At 55.8% G+C, this 21,784-nt stretch overlaps 8 protein-coding genes across 8 annotated transcripts; 6 read left to right on the top strand and 2 right to left on the bottom strand.

Moving 5' to 3' along the window:
- Positions 1-267: 267 nt before the first annotated feature.
- Positions 268-2,194, top strand: LTHEOB_1108 (Dolichyl glycosyltransferase; the record flags this gene model as incomplete). The annotated part of the gene is made up of 5 exons (XM_035507796.1): positions 268-347; positions 479-557; positions 605-798; positions 854-1,792; positions 1,984-2,194. The coding sequence occupies 5 exons, from the start codon at positions 268-270 to the stop codon at positions 2,192-2,194; spliced, it is 1,503 nt and encodes a 500-aa protein (XP_035367455.1).
- Positions 2,195-6,426: 4,232 nt separating this feature from the next.
- Positions 6,427-9,652, top strand: LTHEOB_1109 (Ddt domain protein; the record flags this gene model as incomplete). Its single annotated transcript, XM_035507807.1, has 12 exons — positions 6,427-6,429; positions 6,482-6,547; positions 6,609-6,667; positions 6,727-6,745; positions 6,801-6,866; positions 6,917-7,673; positions 7,740-8,192; positions 8,283-8,342; positions 8,403-9,057; positions 9,109-9,130; positions 9,176-9,362; positions 9,402-9,652. 12 exons carry the CDS (start codon positions 6,427-6,429, stop codon positions 9,650-9,652), a joined length of 2,598 nt encoding a protein of 865 aa, XP_035367456.1.
- Positions 9,653-10,634: 982 nt separating this feature from the next.
- Positions 10,635-12,097, top strand: LTHEOB_1110 (SCA7 domain-containing protein; the record flags this gene model as incomplete). The annotated part of the gene is made up of 3 exons (XM_035507819.1): positions 10,635-10,659; positions 10,723-10,869; positions 10,938-12,097. The coding sequence occupies 3 exons, from the start codon at positions 10,635-10,637 to the stop codon at positions 12,095-12,097; spliced, it is 1,332 nt and encodes a 443-aa protein (XP_035367457.1).
- A 1,950-nt stretch (positions 12,098-14,047) lies between these two features.
- LTHEOB_1111 (Tafazzin) lies at positions 14,048-14,964 on the bottom strand (the record flags this gene model as incomplete). Its single annotated transcript, XM_035507830.1, has 2 exons — positions 14,048-14,840; positions 14,903-14,964. 2 exons carry the CDS (start codon positions 14,962-14,964, stop codon positions 14,048-14,050), a joined length of 855 nt encoding a protein of 284 aa, XP_035367458.1.
- An 834-nt stretch (positions 14,965-15,798) lies between these two features.
- LTHEOB_1112 (Ring finger domain-containing protein) lies at positions 15,799-17,051 on the top strand (the record flags this gene model as incomplete). The annotated part of the gene is made up of 3 exons (XM_035507841.1): positions 15,799-15,808; positions 15,862-16,391; positions 16,485-17,051. 3 exons carry the CDS (start codon positions 15,799-15,801, stop codon positions 17,049-17,051), a joined length of 1,107 nt encoding a protein of 368 aa, XP_035367459.1.
- A 1,497-nt stretch (positions 17,052-18,548) lies between these two features.
- On the top strand, positions 18,549-19,362 carry LTHEOB_1113 (Transcription factor; the record flags this gene model as incomplete). Its single annotated transcript, XM_035507852.1, has 2 exons — positions 18,549-19,047; positions 19,103-19,362. 2 exons carry the CDS (start codon positions 18,549-18,551, stop codon positions 19,360-19,362), a joined length of 759 nt encoding a protein of 252 aa, XP_035367460.1.
- A 617-nt stretch (positions 19,363-19,979) lies between these two features.
- On the top strand, positions 19,980-20,960 carry LTHEOB_1114 (DNA/RNA non-specific endonuclease; the record flags this gene model as incomplete). Its single annotated transcript, XM_035507863.1, has 1 exon — positions 19,980-20,960. One exon carries the CDS (start codon positions 19,980-19,982, stop codon positions 20,958-20,960), a length of 981 nt encoding a protein of 326 aa, XP_035367461.1.
- Positions 20,961-21,365: 405 nt separating this feature from the next.
- LTHEOB_1115 (Mitochondrial import protein) lies at positions 21,366-21,778 on the bottom strand (the record flags this gene model as incomplete). Its single annotated transcript, XM_035507874.1, has 2 exons — positions 21,366-21,542; positions 21,680-21,778. The coding sequence occupies 2 exons, from the start codon at positions 21,776-21,778 to the stop codon at positions 21,366-21,368; spliced, it is 276 nt and encodes a 91-aa protein (XP_035367462.1).
- Positions 21,779-21,784: the final 6 nt, after the last annotated feature.

The following is a 21,784-nucleotide window of genomic DNA, read 5'->3' on the forward strand; positions in this document are numbered from 1 at the left end:
CGACGCCGCGCCGCCCTACCCAAACATTCTTAGCGAGGCGCACGAGACAGGCCAGCACAGGCCGCGCGCTGAGATTGCGCTGCGGGCGCCGAGTGTGGTGGAGGACAAGCTGTGCCTGGCGCTAGGCCCGACGCGGCCAGCAGGGTCTCCGCGACCGCGAATCCTCATCAACCCGTCCAAATAGCGGCCCCTATACGACGACGCGCGCAACCCAGCCGCCGCCGCGGCCTCAGATCCGTCCTCCATCACCCTCACGTGTCGCCAAGCATGGCCGACGCCCTGCACCCGTCGCTGGCCCAGTGCGCCCTCGTCGCCACGGCGCTCAAGCTGCTGCTGCTCCCTGCGTAGTAAGTCGTCTGTCTTCATGCGCGCATTCTTCCCGCCGCCGCTGGTGTCTGAGCCGCCGCCCCGCTGAGACCCCAATCTCGTCATGCAAGTGCTCGAGCCGCGCCGCCGGGCAACATGCTGACCTGCATAGCAAATCCACCGACTTCGAGGTCCACCGCAACTGGCTGGCCCTCACCCACTCGCTGCCCGTCCGCCAGTGGTACTACGAGGTGAGTCGCAGCGTCTCAGACAGCGCCCGCCTGCTGATGGAATGGAGAACACCTCGGAATGGACCCTCGACTACCCGCCTTTCTTTGCCTACTTTGAATATGCGCTGTCTCAGGCCGCCCGCCTGGTCGAGCCCGGTCTGCTCAACGTCAAGGCGCTTGGCTACGACACCTGGCAGACCGTTTACTTCCAGCGGGCCACTGTGATCGTCACCGAGCTGGTCCTGGTCTATGCTCTCCACCTGTACGCTGCCAGCTCCTGCAATCTTTCGCCCAGCCGGTTTCCTGACGCGTGACAGATACGTCAAGACAGCCAATTCGCAGAAGCTTGCCCATGCTGCTTCCCTGTCGGTCCTGCTGTCGCCGGGCCTGCTGATCATTGACCACATTCATTTCCAGTACAATGGCTTCCTCTTCGGCATCCTGGTCCTGTCCATGGTGCTCGCCCGTCGCCAGTCGACGCTGCTGCTGAGCGGCTACCTCTTCGCGGCCCTGCTGTGCTTCAAGCATCTGTATCTGTACGTTGCGCCGGCGTATTTCGTATACCTGCTCCGCGTCTATTGCTTGAGCCCGCAGTCCATTTTCCGGATCCAGTTTTTCAACTGCCTGAAGCTTGGCCTTGGGATCATCGCCATCTTCGCCGCTGCCTTTGGGCCTTTCGTGTACTGGAGCCAAATCCCGCAGCTGCTGACCCGCCTCTTCCCGTGGGACCGTGGCTTGACTCACGCGTACTGGGCCCCCAACGTCTGGGCGATGTACTCGTTCACCGACAGGGTTCTGCTGTATTTGGCGCCGTACCTCAATCTGCCCGTTGACCGGTCGGCGGCAACTAGCCTGACTAGAGGCTTCGTTGGGGACACGCAGTTCGCCGTTTTACCGGATGTGCCGAAGCAGGCAACCTTCGCCCTGACCCTGCTCTTCCAGATCATTCCGCTCATCAAGCTATTCCTAAAACCGACATGGGAGATCTTCATAGGCGCTGTAACGCTCTGTGGGTACGCATCCTTCCTCTTCGGATGGCACGTGCACGAGAAGGCCATCTTGACGGTCATTATTCCCTTCAGCCTTATCGCGCTTAAGGACCGCCGGTATCTCGGAGCGTTCCGCCCTCTCGCCGTTGCCGGGCACGTGAGCTTGTTCCCCCTGCTCTTTACCGCCATGGAATTTCCCATCAAGATTTTGTACACCATCTTCTGGCTGGTGGCTCTGCTTCTGGCGTTTGACCGGTTGGCGCCTGCGTACGTATCTCCCGCCTTCATTTCCTCATCTCTTTCAAATGCTCTCATAGTCGCCTCATCTGTTTCCCCCTATTACCTAAGATGTCACCTTCCGGATTCTTCCATCTCGTCTCATTTTCCCTTAATTCGGCTCATTATCGAAACCCCCTCGTGACTCTTTTCACTGACAATGGCCTGACGCGACCGCGCAGTTCCCCACAGCCGCGGTTCTTCCTCCTGGATCGCTTCGCGCTGCTGTACATCACAGTGGCAATTCCACTGATTGTGTACACATCGTTTGTGCACCAGCTCGTCTTCGGTGCACGCCTCGAGTTTCTTCCTCTGATGTTTACGAGCTCGTACTGTGCCGTTGGCGTATTTAGCAGCTGGGTCAGTTTCCTAAACGTATATATGACATCGTGAGGAGAGAAGGAAGGAATCAACCCCTACCGTTTATCTCTTCGGATGTCTCGGGTGACAAATTAGGGTAGCGACCGCCCCGAAAAAGATCGATAAGCTTATATCTTTCTTGTCACCCCTCTTCCCAGATTCGCGCGTGTATTGATCGTGATGTGGCTTGTGACTCCCCGGGCGCATCGTGTGTATCTCGAATCGACAAGTGAAGGCGCTGTGGGTCTTTCTCTAATCAGTATTTACTCGCTGGAGCAGCCCGGCCCAACCGTGGTACCGTACGTATGAAGCGCTCGACCGGGCAAGGGCTCGGCATTGCTTTTTCTGAATGACGATGATAAAGAAGGAATGCAACGGAACGACAGAGGGGTAGTTCACTCCACTTTTATAAGCAAATCCTCCCGCCACCGAAAGAGCAGACCAAAAGGCTGCATGGCCCTCGTTTAAGCGCCGCCGCGCGGCGCGCCCCGCGAGGCTGGTTGGCCTGCCTTGTGATAGTGGTGCAGTTTCCGCTTCCCGAGCGTACCCGGCTCAACGTTCACCCCCGGCCGCTTCTTGCTGCGAGATACTGCGCAACAATATGCGGCATGCAAGCAAAGCGGAAATGCAAAGCATCCTGCTGCTGGGGTCGGCCCGCGCGGCTCGCTGGCTGGGCTCGGTCAGCCTTGCCCCGCTCGTTCGTGCAGGTGGGCGGTACTTACATATGCCGCCCGGTACGAGGGCGGAGAGCCGATTGTATTGTCTGCGCGAACCACATTACTCTAGTTAGATACGTTAGGATGTTTGCTTCACTTATACCTCGTTTATACCCTCTCTTATGAGGCGGGCTCTGTCTTATTGTTGCTTTTTATGGTCGTCGTTTATCCGAAAAGTGATTTCCCTGCGGGCGCTTAGCAAGCGACGTCTGACACTGATGGCTGGGTGCTTCAGAACCCTGGTACCAGTCAAATGACTTTTTCTGTGGCCTTTCGGTAGGCCGAGTATGGGTGAGAGCCTGTCTACTTGGAGTTACTGGAGGTCAGGTCTTCCGCTAGAGCGTTCCTTGGTCGAGTGATGCCAGTGGCGTCCGCGATCACAGGGCCCCATGCAGCTGTTCGGCCTCGCGGTGCGACTTTCACTATTGATCGGACCTAGGCGACTGGCTCTTTCTTCAAAGAGCCTTGCGCATAGAGAAGTTAGTGGGCATGACGTATGGAGGTGCGCACTGTTCCGACCCGCTGAAGATACTGCGGCGGGCCAAACCTCACTATTGGCTGAACAGAGAGTGCCGTTTCTCAAATTCCCATTCAGCCTGTCGAAGCCACATCTCCACCGAGATAGTAAGGCGCACTCCTCACCTTATCGAGAGTAAAGTATTTTTTTTTTTTTGAAGATAGAAAGTTATGACTCCTTAACTTGCACCATTGCCTCTGAAAAGTCATTCCCCTTTGGAGAATTTTTCAATTGCATCTCGTGCAATGTGCAATGAAGATGTCGTTGTGGTTCGATACGCGTTTCGGCAACTCTTGAAGTATCCGGGTATAAGTATGAGGAAGAAACCCCGACTCCAGGGGTCAGGGTCTCGAGAATACCGCGGATGTGACAAGAGACGCGAGAAAGCGGATTTGAAAGGAACAGGCTACGCCAGTTAGCGCAAGAAGTGATGAGCTCGCCAATACGTATCGTGAATTCGTTCATAAGGGTGTGGTTGTCGATACCGACACAGAAAGGTCCTGATATAACGGAAGATTTGTGAGCAGAGAATACTGATCTATCAGTATGTTTTGATGCTAAGATCAAGCAGTAATGTCGGGAGAAATTGTTGCAGGCAAGTGAATTCCGTTGGGCACAAGCGGGACCGTTTGCGGAAGCAGGTACCCGCCGTCTAGTCTAGGACCGAGCAGATGAATACGATAAAATTTCCCTTCCGAGGTACAGAGACAACTGTTCATTATGTTCGTTTAATTTCACGTGAGTAAAACAGCCATTTTTCAATTTCTCGGTTCAACGTACAATAAGGTTTCCTTTGCACAATATAAATTCTAAGCTGACAGTTTTACATGCGGACTAGACAGTGAGAGTACAAAACAGCAGGCAATGTTTCTTATTACTCCATATTCCCTCGGGCATGATTAATATATTATAGCCCGGTGATTGTAAGTAAATGCGTGCGATCGCTCTCGCTCGGTATACTATGATCATCAATTTAATGTACTACCAACCACATAGATGCAAGTCCAATAAAAAACGCCAGGCAATTCTATGAATAACTTCAATGCAAACACAAAGCAAAATATCGATGTCGTGATCTAATAATATAGCCTCCATGTATCTTTGGTAAAGGTATTGCAACCATAGCACATAAAACATAGGTATAGAAAGCGCTGTAAATAATAGCCTAAGATTCGATTATAGTTATAGAGTATACCTACAGGTACGAGAGTACTAAATATCTATTAGTTATCATGTTTAAGTGGTTCTCTAATCCTTTCAGCGTTAAAATCAAGCGAAGTGATCCTGAATTGCTTTACGGAGCAAGTAAGAGGCGGGGGCTTTCTACTTAATTACAAAGCCTCCTACATATTATAGATTCGTAGAGGCTTCCCTATATTCAAACGCCTTAACAGCTTTCCCGAAATTGATCGGAAGATTTAGTAGCCGCCGGATGATGTCTGAAAGTCGCCTCATACAAAGTTAATCACCAATCGCTGAATTGAAAAGAGGGGAAAGAATCAAGGTGGATCAGCTATATATTATTTTCTTTAGTTTTGTACGATTATTGGAGGAAGACAGCTTTCACGCTGGATCGGTGCACACCTAGAAGTTAAGTATGTCCTTAAGCTTGAGGATATCCCGAGAGCAATGTAAAAAATGGTCAAGGTGACTTATTTTTAATAGGAAGAAACGCTTTTCCTGATGGTATAAACAGTAACGCGAGGCGAGACGGCCCTGAAAAGAGCTTGGACCATCTAACATGGAAGAGTTGAGGTGTGCTGCGAAGCAAGGCTTTCATTAGATCATTCACTCGAAGGATGGGAGCAATCGGCGGCTCGAGAGATGGCTGCTTTGACGCACGGTGGATGTATAAGTTATTTCGGCTATACCTGAACTGAGTCTCGAGGAATGCTGGCAAACAGGATGGGGGATGGCGGTGGTTCCGTGCCCACCACTCGCAATCGGAGCGGACGATCCCTTGCCCGGGGTTGATCTCGCGGAAGGGGGGTTACAACAGCAGGCTTCAGAAGGTGTTTTGAAGTGCGAGGGCTATTTTTGTTGAATCCTGATGTTTCTTGGGGTTCAGTGTGGCTGCAAGGGTGTGGCCACCGCCATTCTGGTCAAGAACATGGTTGCAAGGAAGACATGGGGGCGGTGATGAGGATATCATCGGATGCCACCAAGTTGCAAATGCGGTTGAACTACAAAACCGGGCATGGGCCGATTGGGTTGGGGCTCTTGTGGACGGTGAGGCGTGTCGGAAGCATCTGGCAGACTGCCCAGCATCTGCAGCCGGGGCTTGGTGACGAAGCACGCACTCGGTTCCTCTCGGGGAAAATCGAGTAGGGGGAGCTGATCTTCAGGCGGACCGCTCGCGCTGCCACGCAGGCGCGGAGGGCAGAAAAGCGACATCACTCGATTGTGCAGGCTGCGGCGGTTCGAAAGAGCCCAAACACGAGGGGTGCAGCGGCGGGGGGTGGGTGTTTTGCCGGGGGCAGCGGAAGGGCAGGTGCTGGTGGGTATGCTTTCGCTCATCTGGCAGGTCTAGCGCGCGTGCACTGCAGCATGCCGCCAAGCCTTCCCGGTCCTTAACTCTCTCCGCCGCGCAGACCTACCTTTCTGCTGCTCACCTAACCCGCTGCAAATCCAAACTCTTTCCTCTCCTCCCCACTCCTCCCTTACACTCGACACCCACAACGCCACACCACCACGTCGCGCCAAGCCAATATCCCGGGCTGCTACATGCTCCCACGCGTCGGGTGCTCGACTACGCGTTCCCAAAACGTCAATTTATCGACTTCGCCGACGTCGCCGCGATACACGCTCGCCCCACCGCGCTCCGCGCGCTGCCGCCTATCTTTGCCGTCGCCAGGGTCGCAACACCATCCCCCATTGGTCTCACAAATAATTTCTGCATCCTGGCCTGTCGCCAACTGCTACCGCCGAGCTTAAGTCCGCATCGCGGCGACTCGTAGGGCTGAGACGCGCTGCCGACTGCCTGATAGCCCGCTGTTTCCGCCGTGGGTTGGCGCGCTCAGCTCGTCGCCGACATGGTGAGCTTCTCGCTGCTCTGCTTGCGCACACCCAGAGAGCTAATTGGCCCAGGTCTTCTACAAACGGGCTCCGGTGCCCTTCGTGCCAGACCCCAACATCCGAGATGAAAACACCACTGTGCGTACCCAATCCAGACAAGACGCCGGCGCACAGCGATGGAGGCTAACGCGACGCGTAGGTCTGGATGATCAAGGCCACTGGCGAAATATTCACCGAGTACGACAAGTACGCGAACAGGTACGCTCCCAGCTCTTTTTTTCGGCGTGACGTAGGCGGAGAATGCTAACACGCGTCAGGTTGGATTTTTATCGCAAGGTGAGCTTCGCAGAGCCCTCGTATGATCCGCGCGACCATCGCTGACCCCGCGCAGAAACAATTCACGAACCAAATAACCGGCCAAGGCAATCTTTCTTTCTTCGATGCGTTGGAGGCAGAGGTCGGTATACACACAGCTTTCGGCTTGGCATGGAAGCTGACGACGTGTAGGACGAGGACGCTCGCGAAATCAGGAGTATATTCCCCGGCCCTTTGCGGTATCAGGTCTGCCGCAAGGTCCACCACTCAACAATTCCCCGCCTCGAGGAGCTGGTGACCCGCGTTCACGCCGATTTGAAGGATGACTACTACCCGGGTGAGCACGTCATCGCCCAGATCGATGAGAATGCAGACAAGCGCCTACCTGGCATTATCCGCGATAAGATTACGTTCTCGCCGTCCGTAGACATCAGGAGCCACCCGACGCTCCACCAGCCCCCGTTGTCTCGTTACTTCGTCACCGTGCAGCAGGATAATGGTGGATCCAATGATATGCTTCTGGATAGTAAAAGGCTGTCAAGGGATCGGAGAACGTACTCTAGGTCAATCTTGCGGAGCTTTATCAGGAACATTGCCCACAGCGAGAACTATAAGGGCGCGCCATGGCAGGTGAAGCCAGAGCTTGTCGCCGAATTTAGGTTGCCCAAGGAGGTTCCATACCATCTTACGGCACAGGGCATTGCTGAAGCCAAGAGGAACGTCATGAAGAACGAAAACACCACTTTCTTCAATTACTACAGAGGTCCGGGTAATGAGCTCCAGCGTCAACCTCCGCAGACCGTGGCCTTCCAACAGGCCATGTTCCCGCCACCTCCACCTGCCGGAAGTGGTGTCTTTAGGCCAGGACCTGGCGTTCCAGCTCCTCCTCCGTTCCAGCCACCTCCAGGCCCTAATGGTACTCCCCCCATGCCTATCAATGGTCAATACGGTCCGCCTCAGCACCAGATTACTATTCCCTCTCGGCCGCCACCCACACAAGTCCCGCCGCGCCCAGTTCCTATCAAGTATCCTATCGAGGATCTTCTTATCCAGCCAAAACGCAATGGACTCCAGCGCCCAGCGCTCAAGTTCTTGTCCGATGACGTTCCTGAAGGAGCTGAGCCGCCAGCGGAGAAGCTTGGACTTGAAATGAAGTCCGTAGGAGATCTGTTGTTCATCTGGCAAACTCTCAATGTCCATGCGGAAGTCTTTATTTTAGACTCATTCACCGTCGATGATTTTATCGAAGCACTCGGCTACCATGGAGATGCCATGAACTGTGAGCTCCTTGTTGAGATGCACTGTGCTGTCTTGAAGCAGCTGGTGGATGAAAAGGGCCACATCAAGGTCCTTTCGGATCTGGCATCTGAATTCTCCCAGGACATCGAACCAGAAGAAGATGAAGCTGAGGAAGACACCAAGTCGCCAACGCCGGCTCGTTCGGAGACCCCCCCTGCCAGGCGGACACGTGCGAGCTTGAGCAAGCTGCAAGCGCAGGAACTGGCGGAGCCAGAACCGGAGAAAGGGACACAGCCGGAGCAGGCTAACCGTGCGTCAGAACTGCTTTCCCAGTTTGACTGGATCGATCACCTGGCTCGGCGTAGCTTCCAGGATGGAGGTTGGCAATCGGTTTTGGTTGGCGCGCTGCGTCAAGCATCCCTCAACCCTCGCCGTAAAGAGGTCTGTGAGAAGATTCTTGCCCACCTTGTGCCTTCGGACTTGGATCCCGAGCCCGAAACTGTCGCTCTCCAGTACAATACGCTGGATATTAACTTCCGCGTTGCCGCCCTGGGCATTGTAACTCAGTACGCTACATTCACGGATGCTGTTCGCACATATATGCAAAACTGTAACATCAACATGACCGCGATCCGGAATCAGAAGATGGAGCAGCAGAAGAAGCGGAAAGAGTACCAGGCGGAATTGGCCCAGCTGGAACAGAAGAGGAAGATGGATTATCCAGCAACTTTGTCTGTCTCCCCCCCTGCCGAAACCAATGGCGATGTCAGCATGTCCGGTGTCACAGAGCCCGACACCAATGCTGAGCAAGAAGGTGGGGAGGATGAAGAGGGCGCTCGTCGCCTTCGACGTGCCAACAGCCGCAAACGGAAACACGAAGATGAGGCTTCGCGGAAAGAGAGGGAGCGCAAAGAGAAGGAGGAAGCCGAAAGGGCCAAGCAGAGGAATGCTTACCGCGAGTTGTTGAAAAAGATCGACAAAACGAACGATGCCATCAGGAACTGCGAGGCGGAAATCAGGAAATTCGACGAGGAACTCCGAGAGAACCAATGCCAGCAGCTACGTTGCCTTGGCAAGGACCGATTCTGCAACACGTACTGGTGGCTGGAGAGGTGGGGAATGCCACTTGGTGGTCTTCCTACCAGCTCCACTGCCGAATATGGCTATGTCAATGGCCGCCTTTGGGTGCAAGGACCTGATTCTCTCGACAAGCCCCTTTTGGAACATGACACTCTTGAAGACGAGAGGGACTACAAGAGGCTCACTGGCATGACGAAAAAGGAGCGTCGCGATGAAGAGGAGGGTCCTGTCCACTTGACAGACTCGACGCAATGGGGTTACATCGACAACCCTGAAGACGTACAGAAGATCCACGAATGGCTGGATGACCGTGGTCACCGTGAGTTGAAACTCAAGAAAGAGCTTAGTAACTGGCAAGACTCGATCATTGAGTACATGGTCAATTGGAAGAACCACCTTAGCGAGGTTCAGGCCCAGAAAACGGCCGGTGAGGACACGACGGGTATCCAGACCAGGAAGAAGACGTACACCGACAATGACTCGTCCAAGTACTGGTGCCTCAAGTGGGAGAATACCTATGCCCTGGAAGAATTGGAGCATCTTCACTCCCAACAACCGCCACCGAAGACAAAGGCGAAGAACTCCCGCACAAAGAAGGGTGGGCGCTGATGGATTGTGTTCGATCTTGATGCTCCTCCCATTGCAAACCTCCCGGCGGCAACGGCGCTGCAATACGTCTTACGACTTCTTCTGGTGTGCAGATTCGGTTCATGTGTACTGATACGACTGATGAGCGGTACGAGACACTACTCGGAGCATCTCGGATCCTTTTTCGAATTCGACTACCCAAGATTCTCTAGAAGCGCGGTATATGCTCGGGTAACCTTTCTTGCTTGCTGGGGCTGTATTGCTTTGCGGTACATCACGATACCAGCCTATGCTACGAACGAGGTCTGGAGGCGGTAGCACTCCGTCCGAATATTTCAGAGGGATGCCCGAGTAGCAACATGAGCGAGGCCTCTTGTTCATGTTGTCTTTTCTTTTGCTACTATTTCTTGTTTTTTCTCGTGGCGGCATCTCACAGGCGTTGCAGTGCGGTCTGAATGTGGGTTGGCTTCTCAGAGATGTCTCATGCATAGTATGGGAGGCTGAAGGCTGGTCTTAGCTATTTGGCGATGGTGCTCTCGGCGCTTTGGTGTGCACATCGTGGTGGGATCACTGATAAAAAGATTTCATATTTGTATTCATCATTTTAGCTTCATTTCACTTTTTCTGAGCCTGCAGGATATCCCAGGTGCTTCTTCAGGAGGATCCGGTTTCGGAAGGGGTTCGACGCACAAGGCGGCTGATCAGGCTTTTTTATAGCAGATGTATGTACATTAGACCATGCGCTCTTGCCGATGAGCGCGGTTGCACTCAATGAAGGATCAAGTGAAAATCTTGCAGTGCTTGTGGTGAAATTGTCAACTCGTGACGTTGGATCCATGGAACGACCTAGGCTAAAGTTAGGGCTGGCCTTGCGACCGGAGCGCATCCCCCACACGCCGACCTCAACTCATCGCAGCCTTGGAACCTCCGCCTCGATGCGCCCGAAGCAACTTTCGCTATCTCACCTATCCCGATATTCATAGCGCTCCTTTAAGCCATCAGCATGGTGGCCAACGGTACGCGCAAGGGTAAGTGAAGCCCACCGTCTCCGGTCGCGTCACCTCCGCGAATGCTGACGCCCACCCGCGAAGCGCCAGGCACCAGGCAGGGCCTGGTCCACGCCCGCGCCTACGACGGCATATTCAGCGACAAGGAGAAGAAGCCCGCGACCTTCAAACTCAAGAAAACCAACGTCAAGCAGACCCAGCCGGGCAACTGGAAGGAAAGCGAGATAACCGGTACGCCGCAGCCAAACACCCTGCTGCGCCGCAACGAATGTGTGCTAATGCCACCTTTGCTTTCGCAGACTCTACCGGCAAGAAGATTGAACCTCCGTCCGCACCTTCGTCCCCTCTTGTCAATCAGCTTGACGAGAAGACCACCGCTGCTTTCCCGACGAACCGCCCCCTAGACGATCAACTTGATACCGTACAATGCCGCCACTGTCGCCGCCCCGTGCTGCGCACTGCGGCGAAAGACCACATAAGGGAGTGTCTGGACAAGAAACAGGCGAAGCTCAAAAAGAAGAAAGAGGCCAAGGAGGCCAAAGAAGCAGCTATTCGGCGTGAGAAGGGTATCGAGGACGATGACGACGGCCCGCCTAAGAATGCGCGCAAGAGCTCTAAGGGGGCGCTGGATGGCGAAGGCGCCAAGAAGAGCAAGAAGCGCAAGGCAGACGGCGACGCGGAGAAGGCACCGGCCAAGAAGAAGAAAAAGGACGAGCCTAAGGCGAAGGTACCGAAGCCCAAGGGCCCCGTCGACGTGGAGAAGCAATGCGGTGTCCTGCTACCGAACGGCTCCATGTGCGCGAGAAGCTTGACATGCAAGTCCCACTCCATGGGCGCCAAGCGCGCTGTTCCCGGACGCAGTCTGCCTTACGACATGCTGCTGGCGCAGTACCAGAAGAAGAACCAGGCCAAACAGCAGCGCGCTGCCATCGACGCCAACGCACCGCTCGCCGACGACTTCGACAACCATGGCCCGATCGACTCGGACGAGGAAAAGGACGCCATCATGGCTGCCATTGCGCGCTCACGACCCACACCACTCGTCTCCCGCCCGCTCGTATCTATGCAGAGTAAGTACCGCAACATCCGCATCAAGGAAATGCTCCAGAACGCCATGGGTGGCACCCGTGGCGCCGGACTCTTCTCCACCGGCCTCCCGCCCGCGAACCTCCCGCCGCACTCGGCCGCCACCGCCGACGGCACCAGCATGGGCGCGCCGCGTGCTCCTGCGACCAACTTCCTGAGCGGCATCTTCGGACCTGCTGATTCAGGCTCCGCATTTGCTGGTTTCATGAGCGGAGCGGCGGGCGGCGACGGCATGAGCGTTGATGGAAGCGGTGCCGGACTAGCAGCCAGGAGACAGGCGAGCATCGGCGGCCATGGTCCGAGACAGATATTGCCAGGGCAGCTACCAGGTCCGCCTAGTAGGAAACAGAGCGTCAGCGGCGTGGGTGCCTGAGCTGGTGCATACGTGACTTTTGATGTAATTTTTAAGCGTGGGCAGGGCGAACAAAGACGGGCTTTTCTTTCTGGCTGGACGGAAGGACGGATGGCTGGGTATACCTCTGGAGTTCATGGGATCCTTACCTTTCCTGCTGGACGCTCGTAATTTTGCGCGTTTGGATGTTATTTGACTTTTTCCTCCTCTTTTTATTTCTCTCCGCGACTAAGGAGGGCAGTCGTTTGCATGAACTATTGCAGGCATTATACAACCTTGCTCTGTATGAGACAAGCTTCGAAGTAGAAGATTTGGCGAACGCTTATGGGACTTGAGACTGGCTGGTAAGCCAGCGCGAGATACCAAAATGATGAATGCTAGAAATACTGCTGCTTCTTTGCTATGTGATTTGTGATTTGGTACGGAGCTACCCACACTATGTATTGGCAATAGCTCTACTGTTTGGTATTTAAATCTTGCAGCGCTCGTGCCGTTCAATTCAGTATTCTTAAGAGGCACGCCCAGGCGGCCACGACTTCCAGAGTATTCATCACTATTTACGGGCGTCTAAACTGTCCAAGTGCGCAGCTTTCTCTTGGGCGGGCGGAACAACCTGTCGCGCACGTCGCGTCACCTTTGCGGGCGCCGCTACGCTCCTCGTACACTCTTTCTACCACGGACAACGAGAAAGACATAACGGGTGGCGACGCACGAACATGAGACGACGGCTGCTTCTCCTTCTCATTTTCTCCGCAGTGACGATAAACCTCACCGAGCTATCACGAGTCCTCACGCTGCTGCTGCCTACTTGTTGCAGCCTGCGTGCTTGCAGCTGGGCAGCAACTACAGGGGGGCGCTGACTGACTGCAGTAAGAACAGAGATCGGAGCGGAGCGAGGAGCGAGAAGAAGATAAGTCGTTCTCGAGGTTCCTCTACGTCGTCCCTGTTTGTTCTTTCTCGTCCCGTCAAGAGCCGGGTCTTCACCCTCGTCTTTCGTCCTACATCATCAACCCTCTGTCGTTCACCTTACCCTCCTGCTTTCCTTCTCCCGTTTTCTTTCCCCCTTTCGACTTCTGCCTGTTCATGGTACCTCCCTAGTCCCCCTTCGTCAGCTGCCCTTGCCTGCTTGTTCGATACCACTCAGTCAGCTCCCCTCGTTCGCCTTTCCTCCCTTCGCTTCCCTTGTATCCTTCCCCAGATCGTCACTCATTTACCCGCGCCAATGACGACAAATATCGCAAGCTCTGGAGGCCCCCAACATATCGTTTGATGCGAGCAGCTGACGTCTTTTGTCCCGTCTCGTCAAAGGGCCGGGGCAGAAGCCGCAGCTCGAACTACGCATTCGGCTGATGACAGTGCTAAATGTAGTTTTCAATCGGACCGGCGCGTTGGGTGGCGTGTTTCCGAGGGATTGACGGGGGCGGCGTGGGGAGGGGGTGTGCGTGGGGATGACCGGACTGGCGTGGGAGCGAGGAGGAGGAGGGCAGCCCCTCGTGGGGTGTGATGAGGATGGGAGTGCCGGAGCATTGGCGTTGGAGGAGAAAGGGTGTCGTGAAATGAGGGGGGAGGAGCTGGAGGTAGGGAGCGGCCGTCGTTGGTTGAGTATGGGGCGTGAGGCAAGGTGGATGGCCCTGAGCAAACATGCCCGATGATGAAACCAAGCCAAAGTCGCAGACAACCCGGGCCGGCCTTTCGCCTTGTCAGAGGAAAGAGGGCCGCGCCGCCGTTAGGTTCGTCGGTGTGAACCAGAGAGCTAATTTGAGGGCATGAATTGAATACTTTTATTTTCTTCTTGATGCAAAACATTTGGCGCATTTGCACGAAAACAATTGAAGCCAATTTTCCTTATGGCAATAATACCCTTCATCCAAGAACACGCCAAGGCTCATTTTCTTCCAGTGGTTCTACAGTTGCAAGCGCTTACATATCTACACGATGGTGGTCATCATCATGATCCATCAAGGACATTCTTCATGTATCCTTTACCCAGCTCTCATCGTCCATCTTCCCTTCGTTCTTCGGGCCTTCCAGCGCCCAAGTCTCAACAAGGCCAGCCTTAGGGTCCTCATCAGGCAAGCCTATGCTCCTCCGGACCTTCAACACCTCTTCCCGCATGCGCATCGTGCACTCCTTCCTCAGCTCCACCGCCTCCTTGCCATACTTCAGCCCCTCGCTCAACACGCCCACCTCTAGCGCGGCGCTGCCGGGTTCCTTCTCCTTCAGCTTCCTCCACCGCGCGCGCAGGTCGCCAAAGACCTTCTCCACGTCGACGCGCTCGCCGAACGTCACGCTGACCGTCTTGTTCGGGCGGGGGAGGAAGCGCGGGAAGGTGCGCCCTTCGTGCATGACCTGCTGGGGGCCTTCGACCCACATGGGCACCACGTCCGGGCAGTGAGGCTCGCTTTCGAGAATCAGCCGCGCGACGCCCCACTTGAAGTAGCGCATCGTGCGGTCCTCCTTCTGGTGTACCTTGCCCTCCGGAAAGATGTGCACCCACGCGTGCCGCCGCGAGAGGTAGGCGGCGGGCGCGGGGAAGCTGTCGTGGCCGGTGGTGGTGTACGTGAGGGCAGCAGAGGTGAAAGGGTCGGAAATGTCTGTGGCGGTGGGCTCGTCGCGCTGAATGGCAGGAGGCGCTGAGAAGGGGGCGCGGGAGAGGAGGCGGATGGCTTGCGTTATGGTAGGCTGGAAAAGCCCACCATGTGGAGAGTGTGCAAGGCGGTGGCACGGGAGGGTTTGGCCCAGGGAGAAGAACAGAGAAAGCACTCTGGTGTGAACGCGATGTTAGCGGTGTCTGGTTTTTTTTTTAGACGGCTTGAGGGTGCGTACTTGTTTGGGAATGCAAGATCGTGGCTGGCAAGGCTCCAGCGCAGGTTGTCTGGATTGAACATATATCGAAGTGGCAGCGAGCCCCATATCAATGGATCATCCAATCTGAACGGCGTAAACAGATGCGCCAGTTAGCCGGGCAGTCCTGTGGCAAAGTGCAGTGACCCGCGAAAAGCGTCAGGGCGTACATCATACACGGATACGTGGTTGGAAACTGGTGCGTGTAGGAAGGCTTCCTGTTAGCCGGGCTGCTTCGATGGACAATTGAGTCGCGATGCGCAGAACTCACCAGTGATCAATCCCCTCTGACGTCCCTGGACGTCCTTGCGCTCTTCCAGCAGCTTTAGAAAACCGTCCATGCCATTGACCTCGAGGTTGCTGAGACCGACTAGAAACCCCCGGCATGTAAGGCCCACGGCGCCCATAACGGCCACGGAACCCCAGCGCCATGGCAAGCTTGGAGCGGCAGGTTGCTCCTCAGGCGCCATCGCGGTTTACACCCGACGCATCAAAATGAGAGACAGCAGAAGGAGAGGAAAGAGGGAGAAGGAGTGTGGGCTGAGAGGTGGAGTTTGTCGCAGAGTTGTTGAGCCCTAAGATTTTCAAAATCGAACATGGATTGGCACCGAACGGGGCAGGCCTGCCTGGCTGTGACGGCAGCAGGCCTGTGGGGAGCTTGGACTCCCGCACGCGCGCCGGCTTCCTCTCCGCGTTTTTTCGTCGAGCCGACCGACCGAACGACCGATCGTACCAAAAGTCCTGGCCGTCACTCGTCGTCATAGCCGGTTCCTGACACGCGGGACGCTTCTGCCCGCCGCTACGCGCCGTCGCCCGCCGAAACGTCAACCGCACTTTTCCAGCTTCTGTGGCGGTGACGCTGCAACGCTCTGCGCAAGATGTCGCACAGTATGGGACAATTGTTGCCTTCGATACGGAACCAAAGCGCTGACTGCAAACAGGCAAGCGCAACACCTCTCTCGCCTTCTTCACCTCCTACGAGCGCGAGCAGCTCAAGTCGACCTGGGGCACCGCGCGCACGCGCCTGACGCGCGATTCCTTCTTGCCGTTCTCGTCCTGCAAGCTATGCCTGCTCCCCTCGCGCGACCCCGTCGCCTGCGCGCACGGTGACGTTTTCTGCCGCGAATGCGCCATCAACAACCTACTGGCCCAGCGCAAGGAGATAAAACGGTTAGAGATTGAGGCCGAGCGCAGGGTCGCGGAGCAGGAAGAAGACAGAGTAAGGCAGGAGGCTGAAGAGGAAAAGAGAGCTGTTGAGGACTTCGAGAGGGTGCAGATGGGCCTGGAGGCGAAGGGCATGGGCGGCAAGATTGTGGGAAGGGAAGGAGGAAAAGTTACCGTTGAGCGAGAGGTCGAGGGTGTTGATGGGAACAAGGGCGTCAAGAGAAAGTTCGAGTTCGATGAGGAAGAGGTCATGAGGGTCGCGCGGGAAGAGCGAAGCAAAGTGCGCAAGGCGCTGAGCGAAGAGAAGGTCAGTACTCACTGATCAAGCTATTTCCCCCTTTTGCCCTTTCTTCCCTCTGTTTGGCTCAAGCAGGCCGTTTGACTGACGGTGTTGTAATAGCGCGAGGCTATTTCCAAGTCAACCCTACCCTCCTTCTGGGTTCCGTCGCAAACACCCGACACTAGCACTGCAGACAACGGGTCTTTGCATGCCATTAATAAGCAGGTGAAACTGCATCCGATATGCCCAGGATCCTCCGACGAAGAGCCCCACGAGTATTCATTGAAGACCCTGACAACCTTAAATTTCACTGAGGAAAAGGACGCAAAGGGCGGTGATCCGGTGCGCAGCTGTCCGGCCTGTCGCAAAGCGCTCACAAACGCCACCAAGGCAATGATGGCAATACCGTGCGGCCATGTGCTCTGCAAGCCCTGCACTTCCAAGTTCATGACACCCCATGACGAGGCGGATGCGCACGATCCCACGGCGGAATTTGGTGTCATCAGATGCTACGTGTGCGAGATTCCTTTAACGCCGGAGAAGAAGTCGAAGAAAGACAAGGAAGGCAAGAAGAAGGAGAAAGACAAGCTGAAGCCCGGTCTGGTTGAGATTAAGAGCGAGGGCACAGGCTTTGCAGGTGGCGGAAAGAACATGGTGCAGAAGCAGGGAGTGGCGTTTCAGTGCTAGCGCGTTTGGGCAGTTGAGTGGCCCCAGGTACCAGGCTTCATTAATCATGGAGCTCACGGATGACGTAGTTGGCCCTGTACAAATGACCTGAAGCAACCCAAGCACATCTACCTTCCATGTCAGGCATGTGGATCCTCTAGCCTGATCTGTTTGAGCGCCGGGCTGCAGCTCCCCTGAGCCGAGCCACAGCAGGTGCCGAAAGATCTGAACCATCGGAACTAATTTCAATATGCATAAGCTTGCTACATAGGCAGTAGAAGCTACTGTCTGGGCGTTGATGTGGAATTATTAAATATACATCTACGTCTGGATGGTAACTTCAACTACCTGTGTAAGTCGAGTGCCGTTTCTTTCGAAAATAACTGTGGACGATCATTTTAGGCTGCAGGTTAGGAACCTGCTCTGCGGTTCCACTTGGGATTGCCACAATGGGCAAAACTACAGACCAGGCTGTTGATCAAGACGAAATGTATGGTCCAAAGTTTCGCCAAAGCGTCAAAATGAAGGCTTGAAATCGTCCACCACGTTGCAACACTAAGCGAGCGGGCTTTGTCAAAGACCAGTCATTATTGAGGTCGGTGGCGAATGAAAGGCGTCTGTTTACGGTAAGATGGTGCGCGCAGCTACACAGCTGAAATAATGCCGAGATTACGAGTCAAAGAGAACAGAATGAGCCGTGTGCTCTGGCAACCGTGATGAGTCAGGAAATATGCAGGCGGAGCAAAACATGGGGGGTTGGACTGCGCAGAGGGCAACTAATCTCAGGCACCGAAAAGGCGGAAACGAACGGCGGAGTCACATTAAATCAAGCCTTGACGGGCGGGACGCTCAGCCGCTGGCTGCCTGCAGCTTTGGGCAGAGCAACCGCAATCGCGATAGCGCAAGACGGGCCTCAGGCGGCGGCAACGCGCGCGGCGGAAATGCTGATGTTCTTGTTGTCGTCATCCAGCGCAGGCCCCGGCCGGACCCGGCAACGCAGAACAGAACAGCGCGCGCGCGCTCGCGCAAGGCTGCGGGATCGGCAGAGGGCAGATGAGGTTGATGTTGAGTTAGGCCTGCGCCGCTCTCAAGTGTTAAAGGCATGCCCAAACGCGGCCACTAATAAGGGTGGCTCAGGCTTGGCCGGGTGGCAGGGGTGCTGCAAGGCGGCAGGCCGGGCATAAAGCAAGCCCGGCCCTCGCTCAGCTGGGTGCTGCGCCAGAGTCGCCCTGCCCATCTCTCGCGCGCGGCTTAAGTCCGCTTTCCTCCGTGTGGACTGTACAATATACACACCCAGCTCTGCAGTTCTGTCGCATCGCCAGCTCCGCGCCAAGCTCGCAGCCGGCGCAGCTACACCGACGCTCTCCGTCCCGGTCTCTCGCCTCGGCGGTCGGAGGATCCACTTTACTGAGCGCTGCGCCGAATCACCGCCTCCGCATACCCACGCAGTCGGCTCTCCGTGTACGCTAGCGCGCCCTCGCTCCGTCTATAAGTTTCGGTGTGTCTTCGCGCTTTAATATGGAGGACCCGGAGGACTCGTACGCCCCGCGCTCGCCCGATCTTTCAGCCTACGACCACGGCCAGGCCGATCCCGAGCCACTGCACCCGCAACACCAAAAGTACCGTGGCTCCATTTCGCACGCGCCACCTCAGTCACCCTACGCGCCCCCGAACACGGCCGGCGCTTATAATCCGCCCGCCGGCTACTTTGCACCCCGCAACAGCATCTCCTACCCACCACCCACCATGGCCGCCCAAATGAAGTTCGAAGGTGAGGACGGCCAGCACTGGTCGCCGCTCTACTCTGTGCCCACCACTCTCAAGACTGAGACCATGGAGCCAGGTGATCTCATGGACGCCAATGGCGGCATGATCAAGTCCGAGCCCAGGGAGCAGGCCCCGGGCGTCGCCGAAGGCATTGAGGTCAAGACCAAGTTCCCTGCCGCCCGCATCAAGCGCATCATGCAGGCCGACGAAGATGTCGGCAAAGTCGCTCAAGTCACGCCCCACGTTGTCGGTAAGTCTCAGCCCTATCCTCACCAGGCAACCCCACTCGCTGACGGCGCATGCAGCCAAGGCACTCGAGCTCTTCATGATCTCGCTCGTTACAAAGGCCGCCACCGAGGCCAAGAACCGCTCGTCGAAGCGCGTCTCCGCCGCCCACCTCAAGCAAGCCGTGCTGCAGGACGAGCACTTCGACTTCCTCAACGACATCGTTAACAAAGTCTCGGATGCACCTGCGCCCGCCGACCGCGGCGGCTCGCCCGAGGAGGGCGAGGGCAAGAAGCGCAAGGCCGGCCGCAAGAAGCGCAAGGACAGCAACGACTTTTAACGATAATCACGACCCTTCCCTCCCTCACCCACACACGATAGAGCTTTTTTCTTCATTTTAGCGACTAAGGATTATTGCTGGCTACTCGGGCATGGCATGGTGGGACAAGGCATCGCGTCAGGTCATACACGTACCTGTCGCTTTTGCATTCGGCGCAGGAGGAGTACTGGCGGAAAATTTGGGCGGACAAAGTGCCTCGGTGCGTGGGATACCTGCGCAATCGCTTCGATTGTGTGCTGTAACTTTTTATTTTGCATGGCGATGGATATGCTTTGGCCCTTAGCACACAGGCCAGCGGAATGACAGTCAAACACCAGTTTCAGCTGGATGCCAAATGCAGCAACTCGACTAGCCAACAAGGTGTCGAGGATTGCAACCAGCTGTGTGACTAAGCGGGCCGAGCGGAGTTGCTGCTCCAGGATCGGCGGCGGAGGCATGACCACCTCTCACAACGCCTGCTGACCGACCTTGCAGCGCTGCGCGTCTCGCACTTTTCCTACGCGTCGCTGGCGCACCTGATCAACACCGCAGCTCTCTGCGCTGCGCGTGACAGGCTCCATATCCTTCTCATCGCCGCCAATTCTTCCTCTAACCTCGCCGCTTCTCACTTTTTCACTATGTCCAAGGCGACTTTCGCCATCATCGCCGCTGCAGGCGCGGCCACTGGAGCTGCAGCAACAGCAGCATTCTACTCAACCAAGAAAGAAGCTCCGGTGGCCCCCATCAGTGCTCCATCGAGCGGTTCAACAGTGCCAGCACCCGCCTCCGGATATCCTATCTCCAAGTCTGTCGCTACGCCCGCACCCGTCGATCCAAACGGCCTTTTCCAATACGGCTTCCCCGGCCCCGTCAACGACCTTCGCGCCGCAAAATCGCTCACGTCTTCCTTCAACCGGCAGACGCGCAACCCGGATTGGGTGGCCGAGCACATCACTCCCGAGTCGTTGGCAACCCACAATGGCGACCGCAAGCACAGCTCCTTCACCGAGGACGCGGCGATTCCTGAGAAGTTTCGCGCGAAGCTGAAGGACTACTTCCGTAGCGGCTACGACCGCGGGCACCAGGTCCCAGCGGCAGACGCGAAGTGGAGCCAAGAGGCAATGGACGACACGTTTGCGCTCAGCAACATGTGCCCTCAGGTCGGCGACGGCTTCAACCGCGACTACTGGGCGCACTTTGAGGACTTCTGCCGGCGGCTGACGCAGCGATACCCCAGCGTGCGCATCGTCACCGGGCCGCTGTACCTTCCCCGCCGCGAAGCCGACGGCAAGTGGCGCGTCAGTTACGAGGTCATCGGCAGCCCGCCCAACGTGGCCGTGCCGACGCATTTCTACAAGGTTATCTTTGCGGAGGATGGCAAGACGGGAGGCAATGTTGCTCTGGGAGCGTTCGTGCTGCCCAATGCGCCCATTTCGAACACCAAGCCGCTGTCGGACTTTGAGGTCCCGCTTGAGGCGGTCGAGAGGGCAAGCGGCTTGGAGTTCGCGAATAACCTGCCTGCCTCACGCAGGAAGAAGTTGTGTGCGGAGTTCGCGTGCTCGCTTGTCATCAAGGATTACAAGGAGAGGCAGAAGACCTTTGCTGCCAGCCAGAAATAGTGATGAATAGGTGAAAAATGATATCAGCATGGCAAGGAGTTATCTGGTAATGTGTATTTTTTTTAAACAGAATATTTGTGTCTTGTTTTAAGAGAGCCGAGTTTTACTTCTTGGTGCAATAGCTCCTATGCTCCAGAAGCGCGCTATGATCCCATCTGGCGCACGCCAGCGCCATCTATGCAATAATCGAGATCAGTCCTTTCCTTTCCCAGCCGTTCCGTAATGTACAATGCTTCGTCGCAACGGAGCTTCCCCGACCCCCATTATGCCCATGATTACCTCCAGTTCAGGATCGACGAGTATTCGCACCTAACTCGTCTTCTGCTCGAGATGGCATCTCTACATCCTCCAATGCTCCTAGATTTGCCATGGATTCTTATGTGTCCTTTCTCTTCCAGCTCTCGTTTACAGGCTCATGCCACCGGCCGAGTTCTGCTGCAGCTTGGCGACGTACTGCCGGCTGACAACGTTCCAGGCAGCCATGTACTTCTCCATGCACTGGGTGAAGCAGGTCTCCTCGCCCTTGGACAGCGAGGTGCCGGGCTTAGGCACGCAGCGCTCAAAGCAGTGCTCGTTCAATTTCTGTATTTGGGTAATAGCATGGTCGTTAGCCAATTTTCAAGCTGTACTAGCTCATGTCTGTCGCATTGGGAATTCTGGACAGTGTTGCGAAAATGGCGCTGGCGGCGAAGATGTGTTGGGATGCAGATGATTCGTACCTCGACCAGCTGGCGGGCATTTGCGACGGCGGCCTCTTGACGGACTTGCTGCATAACAGCAACCTTGGGGTCGGAGGAACTGATGTTGAGGGAGTCCATGGTGGG

The sequence above is a fragment of the Lasiodiplodia theobromae genome, assembly GCF_012971845.1.
Source record: "Lasiodiplodia theobromae strain AM2As chromosome Unknown scaffold_3, whole genome shotgun sequence".
In the NCBI taxonomy this organism is placed as follows: Eukaryota; Fungi; Ascomycota; class Dothideomycetes; order Botryosphaeriales; family Botryosphaeriaceae; genus Lasiodiplodia; species Lasiodiplodia theobromae.